We start from the raw sequence: 14441 nt of genomic DNA, 5'->3' as shown, positions 1-14441 counted from the left end.
CTGATGTGGGGTGAGGGGGTCACTTTGTGGAGAGGGAAGCTGCAGACAGCAGCCCAGACTCTCTCAGAGGCCAGGGGCACCGAGCACGGGCAGTCCCTTTCCCCAGCACCAGCGGAGGGTCTTACTCTGCAGGAAACCATGGATGAAGGAGATCCTCTCTGGCAGCGGCTGCTCCAGCACAGACTCCCCCTCCTTGCTCCCGTGGCTGGAAGAGTGCAAGGCTTGCATTAACTCCTTCTGGAGGGATTAGACCAATCCTGAGGTTTGTGCAGCAGGGTTTGCTGAGCCAGGGCTGGCTCTGGGGCGCTGCTCTGCCTTCTGCCCCCACACCAGGGCCAGCAGAGCCAGGACCCACCACAGGAGGGGAATCCCCCGTAATCCCCCTGCTGGAGCCAGGCAGCCAACACCCCCTGGCACTGCTTCCCATTCTGCCTGCCAGCCCCAGCATCCAGCACAGCACAGGGAGCTTGTGGTGGCCCCACTGGCCGGGAAGCACCACAGGGGCCAGTCCGTGCATGCAGCCTTGGGCTTTTCTTGCTGGATTTTGGGAAGCTGAAGCTTCCTCTTGCACTTATTTGCAACTACACTCTTCCGGAGCAGCCACCAGTTCATGGAATATCCTGAGTTGGAGGAGACCTACAAAGGTTATTAAACCAAATGGCTGCTCAGAAATGGCATGCCCAAAACCCACACCAATCATGCTTGACCAGCACTGCTTGAGTACTGTCACTTACTCCCAACGTGCCAAAAACAAGAACCTGGCCTGGGACAGGGGCTGCCACGAGGATTTGCTCCTCCTCACAGACTTCCTCTTGTGCCACCAGGAGCTCTCAGATCAGCCAGCTGCTGTGGCAGCTGCCCTGCTGCCACCCCACTTTATCAAGCAATGGCCAGGCCTCTTTAGAGAGCACACGCCACCAGGATCCCTACTAATCCCAGCTGGAGCACAGAGCCAGGAGATTAACCAGGTCTGACTAAATATATCTGTGGTGCAGGCAGCTCCTTCCTCCCCACCCACTGCAGGCAGATCCCTGCTCCAGGCAGGCTCTCCTTACCCTGTGCAGGAGGTAATTATAGGAGACAGGCTCCCAGTGAGCCTCCCACCGGAAGGGTTTGAAAGCAATTCACGGCAGCTTCACACCCTCTCCATTTGTTTTGTCAACTCCTCAACCACCAGGCTTTGTCCCACCTCTGATGCCCATTATGGCCTGTAAATTTTAGTTGGCCCTTGCTCCCAGGGAACAAATACAATTCCTGAAGGAGGCATTCCTCCCACCCCTGCCCAGCCACCTCAGGTCCCAGGGCAGAGCACACAGGCTCCATCCTGACCACACCATACACAGCAGCAGCCTGACAAGGCAACAGAAGCACCTCATGAGGCAGAAATTGTCATGCTTTACACTGCTTTCCAGATACAAGGCTTCCTCAGGATCCCAAGGCTGCCACTCAGGAAAACTTGCTGGGTGTTCCCTCACCAGAGCAGCACCAACAGAAATGGATAATCTCCTGTGCAGCTGCAGGAACCCTTGTGCCACTGGCAGCAGCACTCAGGTCTTCTCTACAATGCCAGGAGTGAACCCAGATGTTAAGTGCCAGATGTGATAACAGGTCTCAAAGGACAGGAACTCTGGCCAAAACATTCCCTGGGCAGCTCTGTGGGACCCAACAGCTCTGCAGGCAGACCCCAGCTGTGCAGTGCCACAGAGGAGATGGAGATCCCAGCATCTCATAGGCCAGAGGAGGAATAAATACCCCAAGACTCCCACCCTGCCCAAGACAGGAGCCCTTAGCTCCTGGGGGCTGAGGCCATGGCTCCAGGCACAGCACAGACCCAGCTGTGTGGTCTGAAATGTGTACACAGCTCCCCATACTCACATTTTGTGGATAATTCTGATGAAGACACTGCAGTCCTGGAGCTGGGACAGATCATTGATGGGATCAGGACAAACCTTGGTGCTGTTCACCTAGAAATGGTGTGGGACAGTCAGAAACCAACACAACACTGTGCTATGCCACTCACCACCTCCAGTCCTGGCAGGGGACAGCAAGACTGGTCTGGAGGTGGAATTAGGTCCATCCCTTTAAACCACCCCTTCCCAGGGAACAGATGAACATGATCCCCACAGCTCCACATCTGGGAGTCTGGCACAGGTCCCATTCATCACACTGCTGGAGCCCTCTTCCCTGGAGAGGCTGAGAGACCTGGGGATGTTCAGCCTGGAGAAAAGAAGGCTCCAGGGAGACCTTAGAGCCCCTGCCAGTGCCTAAAGGGGGTTCAAAAGAGCAGGAAAGGGACTTTGGACAAAGGCCTGGAGTGACAGGACAAGAGGAAATGGCTTCCCACTGATAAGAGAGCAGGGTTAGATGGGATATTGGGAAGAAATTCTTCCCTGTGAGGGTTGTCCAGAGAAGCCATGGTTTGGCTGGAGGTTTTCAAGGCTAGGCTGGATGTGGTTTGGAGCAAGCTGGTCTAGTGGGAGGTCTCCCTGCCCATGGCAGGGCATTCCAGCTGAATGAGCTTAAAAGCCCCTTCTAACCCAAACCATTCTAGGAGTTTTCACTTGGACACAGGAGTGCTTTGTGAGACAGATCCAACAACACCTTTACAGTACAGCTGCTGCCTGCTTCAGGCTCAGCTCCATCTCCCAGGCAGTCTCCATGACCAGACCAAGCCATTCCAGCATTTCTGGTTGCTCAACAGGAAGGGTGAGCAAGGCTTCTCCTGCAAACACCCACCTGCCCAGGAACAGTAGGAACTGGACTACCCTAGGACCTGCCCCAGCCACAATCCCTCCTGTGACAAGCCCCAGCATCGAGCCTGGAAGCTGCCAGAGCTGGCAGCAGTATGTCCCACCCATGCAGCAAGCTCCAGCACAGGAGGGGGACTTACCCAAGCCAGGAGAGCAGCAACTCTTTCACCATGGAGTGACATTGTGGCCAGCCTATCAGGTTCCTGCACAGACCTAAAAACATCAACAAAGGGGGAGGAGGGGATAAAAAAGGTAAACTATAGTAACTATGTTACTAAATTACTGGCACCCAGCACCAGGCATTTGTGCCCACAAGGAAGGATGTGTCCCTGCATCTGGCCAGCTGTGCAGGAGCAGCCAGCATCCTCCTGCCTCCCCACAGGTTCAGAGTGGGGAACAATGATGAGCAGCAGCCTGGTCCACTCCCACATATTAGGATGCTGACAAGGGGTCAGTGGAAAACTGCTGCTCAGGCTCCTCATTCTCCTGCTGTGCCTTCCTCCCTCCCTCGCCTCCAAATGTCACTAACATTTCTGGCCCAGCAAGGCAGTGGCCAAGCCATTGAAGCTCTGCCAGCTCCCCTTCCACTGCTGCTAGTGAAAGAACCACCTGCTGGGGGCACAGGGAGCTCACAGCTGCATTGGGAGGGAGCAGGGATGAGCTGCCCTGACGGGATCTGGGATCACTGCCAGGTCCCCTTCACAGCGACCTTTGCCTCCACGCTGGCTGCCCCCGGTGCCACCCTGGCAGTCTTCCAGGGGAGGGGACTGCTGGGAGCCAAAAAGTGACCCAGATGAGGAGGGGGCTCCTCAGCCTGTATTGCACCTGGACACCCACACCGTGACGGGCCAGGAGCCTGGCTGGCATCTGCAGCTGCTCCGCACAACACGAGCTCCCGCTGCCGTCAGTCCAGCTGGGACACATGGGATCCTCAGCAGGACAGGTCCTCCCTCCAATTTGGCTAAAACCCAGCTCCCTGTCCCGCGGCTGGGTCACTCAGCAACTCCTGTCCCTCCCCCCGGTGGCACAGCCAAGACCTCTCCCTAAAAATCCACCCAAAGGCACCGGGCAAAGCACTCGTGCAGCGCTGGATGCAGAGATCCTGGGTGAAAACCGTGTCCCACCAGCGTCGAGCTGGGTTTTACCAGAACCAGTCTGCGAACACACTGGTGCCTGGCGTGAGATCTGGACGGGCAGGCAGGGCTCCTGCCGCGCTCCCAGCCTGGCCTGTCACTGGCGACACGGGCCACCCTGAGCGGCTGAGACAGCGCCATGACCCTCCGTGAGGACGTGCCATTCGTGATGGCAGGCGGGAAGCGGTCGGGAGCCCGCCAGCGGCCGTGAGCGCCTTCCAGCTGCATCCCCGCCGAGAGCAGCTGCAGGGGCGCAACGGGGACCGGGGAACGAGCTCCGGAGGTGGCGGCGGCATTGTCCTTCCCCTCCTTCCCCGCGCCGCTCCGGTCACAACACGGCGTTACGCAAGCCCGCGCTCCGGAGCTCCCGCCGTGCCAACGCTCCGGGGGACGCAAAGCCCGCGGGCCCCGGGCTGTCCCGGGCCAGGGTCCGGCTGCGGGAAGCACCCAGGCGGGGTGAGCGAGCCACGGCAGCCCCCGGCACGGACGGGCCCGCAGCAGGCGCGGGGCAGAGGGGGAGAGCAGCCGCCGGCCCGAGCGCCCGGATGTTGGCGAGCCCGGCGCGGCACCCGCGGCCCCGGGGACCCGCACCCCTCGGGGGCTGGCGAGGGGCCGGGCCGGGAGCCGTACGCTGCGGCGAGGCGGCGGAGCTGGGCGAGCTGAGCTTCGCCGCCCCCGCCTCGCTCCCCCCCAGCCCCGTGGAAAACAAAACAAGGAAGAGGCAGAAAGTCTTTGTTGGGGCCTTACCGGGGCCGCGCGGCCGTCGTCGGCTCGCTGGGGTTAATCCGCCATGAGCGCTGGCAAGCCGGGAAGGGCCGGGGAGCCAGCGGCCACGCACAAAAGAAAGTTGTTGAGCTTCTCTTCGGCGGGGCTGGCAGGCGGCGGTTCCCCTTCCTGGCCCTGCGCCACCCCACGTCACCGCGGCGGGGCCGCGCTCATTAAAGGCGCACGGCACAGAAACCTCCGGCGCCTCGCCGCGGGGAGGGGAATCGTCCGAGCCTGGACGCGCTCACTGCCGTCACCCAGCCCGGGCCGAAGGACGGAGAGCTGAGCCGGTGGGACCGGCACAGACCCGCTCCCGGCCCCAGCGCAGCTCAGGGAAGCCGGGGCTCGGCAGAGAATGGCCCCCGATGCTACGTTTCCCTCTAACCTGACTGGAGTCACATCCAGCTGACCCCTGAATATCTACCCCCGATACGCACACACCCCGCGGCCACAGATTGAAAGGAAACCGGACCCTACGGGTCGCCAGCTAGACCAGGGAGAAGTCAGGCGAGGAAGGGACGCTCACCCCTCGCTGCTGTTCCGGAGACAATCGGAAGTCATCTCCGCAGCGCCCGGGCTGCCTCAGGAGGCTCAGGGCCGCAGGATGGGGCCGTCCCAAGCACGGCACAGGAAGGGCAAGGAGAAGGTTCTTTCGAACCGGCGCTGGGGGCAGCAGAGGAACTCGCAAGGAGCGCGGCCGCCGAGTGCCGCTGGCGAAGGTTCCGATTTTGCCAAGCCCCGAGAAACGAAGAACCACACGCCCGAGCCACAGCGCTCCAGCCGCGACTGCCCCGTCCCTCAGGGACGGGGATGCCGCTGAGCTTGGCCCGAGACGGAGGCTGTGCCACACGCATGCCCCGCTCGCCCGAGGGTTCCGCACCTTGCCCACCTCAGCACAGGTCGAGCCCAGCCTCGCTCAGCGGCCCTGAGCGCCCGCCGAGGGAACAACCGGGCCCCCCACCGCAGGTCACCTCAGCTTTCCCCGTACCGTGACCGTGGCTGGGGATCGTCTTCGGCGTCGGCGTCGGCGTCGGTGTCGGTGTCGCAGTCGCCGGGGCTCCAGCAGTAATGACGATCCACTCCCGAGCCGGAGCCGCCAGGGTCCGGGCCGAGGCCGCTCTTATTCGAACGGCAGCGCCCGCCCCCGCTGCTGCCCATTGGGCACCGCCGGGCCGGGGGCGTCACGCGGGCGGGCAGGCCGCGAATCGCGGCGTTCGGCTCTCGCCTTGCACCGGAGGGGACAGCGCTTGGCCGGTCCCCGGGACCGTGGGCTACCTGGGGAACACGTGCAGCAGTCCAAGCGAGGGAAGCTCTTATGTCGGGGGCCTTATAGGGCTGCCTGGGGGCAAGGAGAACACAGGCAGGGGCCACCCGTGAAGGTAGAGTGACACAGATGGGACCACCGAGGTGTGTGGGAGTGTGGGTCTCAAGCCCCCAGTCAGAGGTGGACACATGACAGGGGGTTGTGTGAGGCCACACGGAGTACTGGAAGCCCACAGTGAGTCAAGGGGGCACGTGGGGGACTCTAGCAGGGTGTCACATGCAGACACCCCACTGCCCTGCAGTGCCAGCTAGACAGGGGTCCTCAGCAGCCCCCAAACCTGTCCTGACCTACTAGTGGGGCCTGCTCTCACCTGGGGGGGTCCTGCACTTGTCCCTGTGGCCACAGCCCTGTTTCATCCTGTAGAGGCCCAGGTAAGTGTAGTCATGGACTGGACTGTGGTGGCACATGTCCCCACCACTGCCCAGGCCCCACCAAGACCTGAGAAATGCTTGTTAGGCTTGGCCTTCACAAAGACCACCCAGACTAAGCCCCTCTTGAGCTTATTTGATATAATCTGTACCAAGGAACTAACAGATGTTTATTGAGCATCTGTTTTTTAATGAACAGACTTGGAAACTTATTTTTCTTGCTTGAGTAACAACCCAAGTGAAACAGTATTTTTGCTGTTGAACCTTCAACCAACTCAAATCGTGGCCAGGATGGAAAATTACTATGACTGAAGCCCACTCTCTTGGGACCTAGACAGCAATCCAAAGTGAGACCTTTGAGCTCTCAATTATAAAGGGCTAATGCATACTGAAGCCCACTCTCTGATGACCCTATAAACCACAGTCCAAAGTAAGTATCACTGAGCATTCTCTTCCCAGAACATAGGAGAGCTAATGCATATGTCTCAAACAAAGATAATTGGACGGCTGTGGAATCAACCAAGGACTGTTGGTAATAAACACTGTTGATATTAACACCCCATGACAAAGAAAAAGATATGGCTGAAGAAGGGAGGCAAGGTGAGATAGGACAGCCCTGGAAAAACATCCTCATTGTAGTTCCTGCTGATAAGCACAAGACAAAACAGCACAAGAATGAGTGGCAGGAGGTGGGTAGGATTAAGATGACCAATGACCCCCAAACCTGTCGGATCTATTTCCAGGAAGACCTGAAAGAACTGACTGTGCATGAAAACTTATTTGCATAGAAAATGAGAAATCCTCTTCAGGCTGCGGAAACTTATCCATAAAAAGGTACCCTGCAATTTCCATGCCAAGTGTGTCATTTACTAATGAAACTTTCTGATTATTTGCAAACCCTGACTTTTGACATTCCTTTCGATCTTGAGCATTTAGTAATCTCAGGTGCTTCCTTCCCCTTAAAGGTGGGTTATCATACATTCCCTGTCCCCATGGGACATGATCAAAGAGGAGACAGGGGTCAGACAGATGTGTGTACCCCCCCCACCAGGGCATGGCTCCCCCATCATGTCCATGCTGTGTCCGACAGAGAACAGTGGAGACAGGCACTGGATGAACGTGGCTTTATCTACTGTGGCAAAAAATAATAATTAAAAAAAAAAAAAGAACAAAACCACCAAAAAACAACCGAAATAAAGGTCTAAACATGTAAAAAGGAGAAGGGATGGTGTTGGAGCCACCAGGCCCCATGCAGAGCATCACATCTGCCTGGCTCCAGCCCACCCATCCTGGTGACCTGGCATATGGTGCTGACCCACACCAGGGCCTCCTTGCACCGGCTGTTCCCTTTGTGCTTGTCCCTGTGCAAGGCAGCATCCAGCTGACACAGCCTCTTCCCCACGCACACACACCCACCCACCCACCCACGAGGAGGAGAAAGCCTCAAGCAATGCAGGTGGGCTCAACGTGCCAATGATGGGCGCCTTGGCATTTAGTAGGAAACAGGGTATCTGTCCAAGTTCTGTGGCAGCAGCATGGGGAGGGAAGGGATACAAAGAGAAAAAAATCAGGAAAAAACCGAAAACAACCCAAAGCGCTGAAGCAGCAGTGGTGGGGGCAGGTTCAGGGGATGCCAAACTGTACAACCAGTTCTTCTTTGGCGTCAACACGGATCTGTGAGAGCGCACTGAAGGCATAGGCAGCTATCCGGGACACCTGCAGGCACAAAGACATGGCTGTGTCACTGGTGGCTACTGAAACCCCCAGTTATCCCAAAGAAACTGCTGCAGGTTAGCCTCCAGCCCTAACAAGTCCCTAAGCCTGTCCTGGGCTTTGCCCCCACCTCTAACAAGGCCTTAAGCCTGACCTAGGCTTTGCCCTCAGCTCTAACAAGTTGTGTCAGGGCTCTGGGCATTACTGCTCCTCCAGGATGAGGATGTGTCCCTGGGGAGCATCCCAAGGGCTCAGGTGAGCCCAGCCCTGCTCACCTGCTGCAGGTCTGCAAAGGGGACAGGGTCGCTGGCGAGCACTTGGTGCGGCTGGTTAGTCAGGGATGGCAGCAGTGGGAGCTTCTTCCAGTGCGTCAGGTTGTTGCTGAGCATGGCCAGGCGTGTGCTGTGAGGGGAGAGCAGCCAACATGAGTGCCATGCCAGGACATGGGTACATCCAGAAGATGGGTGCTGCACCCCCAGAGGGAGAAAGAGAGAGCAGTGGTGCTGCACTCTCAGCATCCAGCCCTCTTCACTCCCTGCAGCAGGAGGGTGAGGGAGCTTCCAGCTCTCCCACATAGGCACCTGTCAAACAGAAGCAGTCACATCCAGCCCCCCACCATCTGCCCCAAGGGCTGGGTGAACACAGGAGCCCTTTGTCATGGGCTCTGCTGCCTGCACTGCCATCAGCCTTCCCTGAGCAGGTTGCACCCTGCTCTCTGAGATGAGGCAGCCCTTCTTCATGCCGAGTTCACTCCCTCAGGCCAAAACCCCTGGGACCTGCCCAGGGACACACACAGCTGTGAAGGACTGCAGGGACCCCAGGGGAGAAGTGCAGCTCCCACCTGTACTGCCTGGCTCTGTCCATGTACTCATGCTGCTCCATGCCCTGGGAATCCGCTGCCGACACGTCGATGATGTTGCTGCAGAGACACAAGACAGTGGCTCCCATTGCTCCCCCCGAGTTCCCTCCCCATCTCAGAGCATCCTCTGACCAGGCAGACGAAGTCCAGCACCCCAAGACAAACATCTCAAGGCCAAACTCGCCCAGCCACAAGTGTGCCAGGCTGGACGGGCTGCTTGCCAGGAAGGAAATGCCAGGGACTGTTTGCCCACAGCTGCCCTGGGGCAGAGGGAGGCAGGCAGAGGCTGCAGGAAGCTGGGGGCTGGTCTGGGCTCTGGGGAGTTTGGCATGCAGCTACCTGGAGATAAAAGGAACCACTGGGAGGACAATGTCCTTGGCAGATTTCCTGAAAGCCCCTGTACCAGGCCCTGGGCTCACAGAGGAGCTAGGCCCTTACCCAGGGCCCTGCTGAGCCCCATTGTGTGCACCCCAGAGCAGAGCAGTGCTCAGAGCTGCTGTGGCCCTGCATGCTGGACACACACAGTGGCCACTAGCTCTGCAGTGTCAGGCAGGGGAGCAGAGGGGCCTACGAGCATCCCAAAGCCCTCCCAGCCAGGCTGGACACAGCCCTCTCCCCACAGTGCCCCTGTGCATTTGAGGAAAAGCCTCCTCCGAAGGGGATGCAGTGCTGCTGCCCCTCCAGCCACCCTCTCCACATCCCCCTGAACTCACTTTCTCACCCAAACCCTGCCCCTACTTCCAGCCCAGCACCCAAGGGGCTACCTCACACCTCAGGTCTTCTCTCTGTGTCCCCATGGGGCTCAAAGCTGAGGGAGGGGCTGTCTGAGGGCAGAGGGACATGGGGGGCTCTGCCAGCTCCTCCCTTCCCCTCAGCACCTATGGCTGACCACCAGGGCCCACAGCCAGGCAGCCCCAGCTGTGTGCCACAGCCAGGGTCACCACTGTCCCCAACATATGCTGCTTGCCCCAGGGCACGGCCTGAGGGTGCTGCCTGCCCCAGGGCACGGCCTGAGGGTGCTGCCTGCCCCAGGGACACGGCCTGAGGGTGCTGCCTGCCCCAGGGACACGGCCTGAGGGTGCTGCCTGCCCCAGGGCACAGCCCAAGGCTTACATGGCTGTTTTGGCGAGGATGGAGGACAGCATGGCCTGCTCATCGGTGCGTGCTGACGGCAGGTTGTGGTAGCTCTGCTCTGCTCCGTTCAGCACCTTGTTGGGCGGGCTGGCTGCCGGCTCCAGCAGCCGCTTTGTCTCTTCCTCCTGAGGGAAAGGCAAGAGGAAAATCAGCCCTGGCTTCCCCACACCAGCAGCATTAACTCCACGGGATGAGGCAAGTCTCACCTCTCCCTCACCAGCCAGGAGGGCTCCCTGTGTATCCCAGTGTAACCCAGAACAGCCTCAGCTCTGCCAAGCACCTCTTTACCCAATTATTTCAGTTTTTCCCAGATGAAGCCCCTCCAGCCACAAAGGCAGCAAGTGTTGCTGAAATCAGGCAGCACATTGGGAGTGGCCAATCCTGCAGGCAGGAGTCTGCAGCCAGCATCAACCTGCATTAAACCCCACAGCTAATGTGGACCCACTGTGCCCCACCCCTGCCTGGGCAACACAGAGAGCCCACCCTGGCATAGCAGGGGTCTCACCTGAGCCAGGTGAACCCCACCTGCCAAAGCCCAGGCACTGGGGTGGGGGCTTCCCAGAGCCACAGGGTGTGTTCCTCCACTCACTCCAGGAGGTGCAGAGCTGGAGCCCAGCCCTCGATCCTCTGGCTTGGCTGAATGGTGCTGCAGGGGTAGTGAGAAGAGCCCAGCAGGGAGATCATGGGCACAAACACCCATGAGAACAAGACCACAGAATCAGCAAAATTGAAAAAGCCCTCTTGAGCCCAACTGTTCTCCCAGCACTGCTGAGCCCACCACCAAACTACCCAAGTGCCAAGTCTACATTGCTTTTAAATCCCACCAGGGTTGGGGACTGCAACACTGTTCTGGGCAGCCTGTGTCACAACTGTACAACACTTTTAGGGAAATTCTCCCGAATATCCAACCTAAACCTTCTATAGCACAACCAGAGGCCCTTTCCTCCTGTCCTGTTGCTTGTTCCCTGGGAGCAGAGACAGACTTCCACCTGGCTCCACCCTCCTGTCAGGGAGTTGTGGAGAGTGAGAAGCAATCCCTGAGCCTCCTAGCAGCCTGAGCCCCCTTGGCTCCCTCAGCCACTCCTTGTGCTCCAGCTCCATTTCCTTCTCTGGACATGCTCAAGCCTTTCCATGTCTGTCTTGCCCTGAAAGGGTGCTCAGCCTATGACCCACGGTGAACTGGGAGTGCAACCACCTCTCCACACATGCTGTCAGTGGCATCTCCAGCTCTTCCCTGCCAGAAGCTTGTTCTCCCCTTCCTCCTGCTGGGAAACGCTGCTGCCATACTCTAGCCTAGGCCCTTCTCCTCCCTTTCTCACCACACAAGTGGAAGCGGGCTGGGCTCCCCCTGGGACGGGCTGTCACAGCCCAGCTCCCGCCGCACCCGGATTAAGTTTCGCGGGACAGGTGACAGCCCCAGTTCTGTCCCGGCCCCCGAGTTGCGTGGCAGTCCCGCTGTCCCAAGAAGGAAAGCCTGGCGCTGCTCCCGCCGCTGCCGTGTGAGGCCTTGGGCTTACACCTGCAGCGGGACGGCGGGAGGGTCCGGCGCGACCCCCGAGCCGCCGCCTCCAGCCCCCACGCGGCACCGGGGGGACGCGCGCGAAACGAGCGACACGAAGGCGGCGACAGGCGGGAGCAGCGCTCAGACCCTGCCCGGGAGCGGGGAAGGGCCGGGCCCCGCCGCGGACGCGCGCCGCCTGCCCCCCGCCACCGGGAAGCCCCGGGAGCGGGGCCGAGCGTCCCTCCCGGCGCCACCCCCGCCGCGGGCCTCGTGCTCCCCCGGCGCCAGGCCCACCTGGTCGGAGGCCTCGGCCTCGCTGCTGTAGCAGCAGCCCATGGCGAGCGCGGCCCCGGCTCCGGCACGGCCCCGCCGCCGCGCGGTCACGTGAGCGCCGAGTCACGCCGGTCACGTGAGCGGCGGGGAACACCCGGACACACGGACACACGCACGCACAGACAGACACACAGCCGCGCCCGCCGCCGGGGGCGCGCGCGGGGCCGTCACGTGGGCCGGAACGCTGCTCGCACGTGGGCTACGTCACGCGGCCCTGCGGGCGGGGTCACGTGGCTGCTGCCAAGGCACCGCCCCCCCCGGGCGCGCTCCCGGTGTGTCCGCGCTCCCGCGCTCAGGCGGCCTGCCCGCAGGGATCCCGGCATTCCCGGTGCCCCCGGGTTCCCCGGTGTTCCGGCGCTCAGAATATACAGTGGGGCAACAATGAGGGAGAGGGGGGATGCCTGGAGTGATGGTGTGTGTTGTCCCAAATAACTGTAACGTGTGATGGGGCCCTGCTCGCCTGGAATAGCTGAACACCTGCTTGCCCACGCGAAGGGGGGATGTGAAAAATGCATGTGTTTTATGAATGGCTTTTCGCAAATATTAAAATGAATATTATATGTGTTGTGTTAGAAAGTAATGCTGTATTAATTATCTTAAGTAGCGTGTTAAATATAGTTTTAGATTATAAAAAATGTTAAAATAGAAACTATGCTATGTAGGATACTTTTTTTAAAGAAAGGACTCGCAGTGAGATAGCAGCCACAGGACACCTAAATCTTTCAGAGAAAAATAATTGATTGCTCTCTTATCAGAAGAAACAAATTTTTTCCCACCTCGAAGACGCTGTTAGGATTAAGAGGGAGAAATTGATGATTACCAGACAGAATCCTGTGTTAGAATGGAATTTATGCATCATGTATGAAGTGTATGAATATGCAACAGGCTGTTGTTTTTAAGGGTTAATCCTTTGTTAATGGGGGTCCCTTTTCAGGCTCGTGCTGCCCAGAAAAAGGTACCTGGACGTCCATAACTCTTTGTCTCTATTGTCTCATATTGTCCTCATTCAATTTGTCAAATTATTACTCTAATTGTATTACTATTTTTATAACCATTTTATTACTATTAAACTTTTAAAATTTTAAAAACAAGTGATTGGCATTTTTCATAGGTGACTTAATTTCTTGGTTTGTTTCGCTTGTGTGTGTGGTCTTTGCTTTCGTTATTAATCTATATTGATCTCGGCCCACGAGATCTCCAGTTTTTACCGTTCCAATTCTCTCCCTGATCTTTCTGATGTGGGAGTGGGCAAGTGGATGGGTTGGGCTTGGTTGCTGGCTGAACCACGACTGTCCTTGTTTGTCACCCAGCATGGGGCACTAAGGGTTGGGGTAACAACAGAGTAGGTTGGAAACAAATTTGATCTCAGCATTTGCTGTATTGGGTCCAGGGCCACTGGTCACAGTGGTGCTTGGTGTGTCCATGTGGGTTGGTACCTGACCCTGGCTCTGTTCCTGTGTGTGCTCCTCAGGGTGACCTTTCACAGAGCAGGGACAGGGATCAGCATTTCTTTGTTGCTGTACTGTGGGAGGTGAGTTTATGACACCAAGGGCAATGAGGGGACTCTGGGATGTGTATTCAGTGCTGCTCCCCTGCCCTTTGAAGTCCATTAATAACCAGACCTCGTCTGGGGGGGGGGAACAGGGGAAGGATGATTTTCTCCATTTCCCCCCCGCCTTTTCCTCCTTCAGGCCTGTTACAACAGCTTTTGAGCATTTTTAATTCCCTCTGGATGGTAAGAAAGCCTGCTCCTGTTGGTCTCAGTGCAGTCCTCACTGTGTTCAGAGTCACCTTCGAAGGCAGAACAGAGATTTCCAAGAAGGCCATTCAGGGACCTGTCCTGAAGGGGAATAGTCATGAGTGGCAGGGAATGTGCCAGAAAATTGGCCAATTTTTTGAGACATTCTCTGCTCCGGTGGGTTGGGAGTTCACCCCTGAACAACTGCAGCCTCTGATAAAGTGACAGAATGTTTGCAAGGAGATGCTGTGTCAGCTGCAGAGATGAGCAGCTTACTGCAGTGTGCTGGGCCCTGGCTACTCTTCATTGCACACCAGTGGTCAGTGGAGAGCACCCTCAGGGGAGGAGGAGGAGGAGGAGGAAACAGCAACAGCACCATGGCCACGGCAGCTGCAGCTGAGCCAGGGAACAGCCCGTGCTGGGAGCAGCCACCCCTGCAGGGAACAAGGAACCCAAGAGAAAACCAGCTCAGTTAGTGAGGGATGGCAGAGCAGGGCCCTCAGAACAGGGGCAGGAGGCAGGGCCAGAGAAAATCACCTGGTCCATGTCCCCAGGTGAGCTGTAAGATGTGTGAGAAGGCCCAGCCACCAGTTAGGTGAGCCCCTGGTGACCTGGCTACTGCAGTGCTGGGATATCCTGGCCCATATGGAAGGGGATGGTAGTGAAGCCAAGCAGCTGGGATCCTTGTCCTGAGATGTGAACATTGACAAGGGCATCGGGAAGAGCACAAAAACTCTCAGGCTCTGCAGGCAACTCCTGCCAAGTGTGAGGGAAAGGCACTGTCCCAAGGATGATCAAGTAGTGCATGGAGGCATGTGGAACC

General features: G+C 58.3%; 2 protein-coding genes across 6 annotated transcripts in view; both read right to left on the bottom strand.

Annotated features, from left to right (window-relative positions):
• NUMA1 (nuclear mitotic apparatus protein 1) overlaps positions 1-5672 on the bottom strand; it is a 111441-nt gene extending 105769 nt beyond the window's left edge. For 2 of the 5 annotated variants that reach the window (XM_054270191.1, XM_054270187.1), the window contains exons 1-4: positions 5175-5267; positions 2891-2963; positions 1876-1964; positions 126-205 (exon numbers count right to left, since the gene is read on the bottom strand). In XM_054270191.1, the coding sequence (XP_054126166.1) occupies positions 126-205; positions 1876-1964; positions 2891-2963; positions 5175-5209 (277 nt within the window). In that variant the 5' untranslated portion in view covers positions 5210-5267. Of the gene's footprint in view, positions 1-125; positions 206-1875; positions 1965-2890; positions 2964-4630; positions 4786-5174; positions 5268-5537; positions 5557-5636 lie in introns of those variants that run through there. The other 3 variants (XM_054270189.1, XM_054270190.1, XM_054270188.1) reach the window with 3 other exon arrangements.
• A 2125-nt stretch (positions 5673-7797) lies between these two features.
• Positions 7798-12005, bottom strand: LAMTOR1 (late endosomal/lysosomal adaptor, MAPK and MTOR activator 1). The gene is made up of 5 exons (XM_054270192.1): positions 11842-12005; positions 10026-10171; positions 8895-8972; positions 8329-8455; positions 7798-8056 (listed from the first exon to the last, which is right to left on the bottom strand). The coding sequence occupies exons 1-5, from the start codon at positions 11881-11883 to the stop codon at positions 7964-7966; spliced, it is 486 nt and encodes a 161-aa protein (XP_054126167.1). The 5' UTR covers positions 11884-12005; the 3' UTR covers positions 7798-7963.
• Between the last annotated feature and the right edge of the window lie 2436 nt (positions 12006-14441).

This window comes from Melozone crissalis, unplaced genomic scaffold, assembly GCF_028551555.1.
Source record: "Melozone crissalis strain CALT ecotype California unplaced genomic scaffold, PUWL_Pcris_2 ptg000009l_1, whole genome shotgun sequence".
Classification (NCBI taxonomy): domain Eukaryota; kingdom Metazoa; phylum Chordata; class Aves; order Passeriformes; family Passerellidae; genus Melozone; species Melozone crissalis.
The sequence above is the reverse complement of the archived record's forward strand: the minus strand, read 5'-3'. Positions and strand labels throughout refer to the sequence as shown.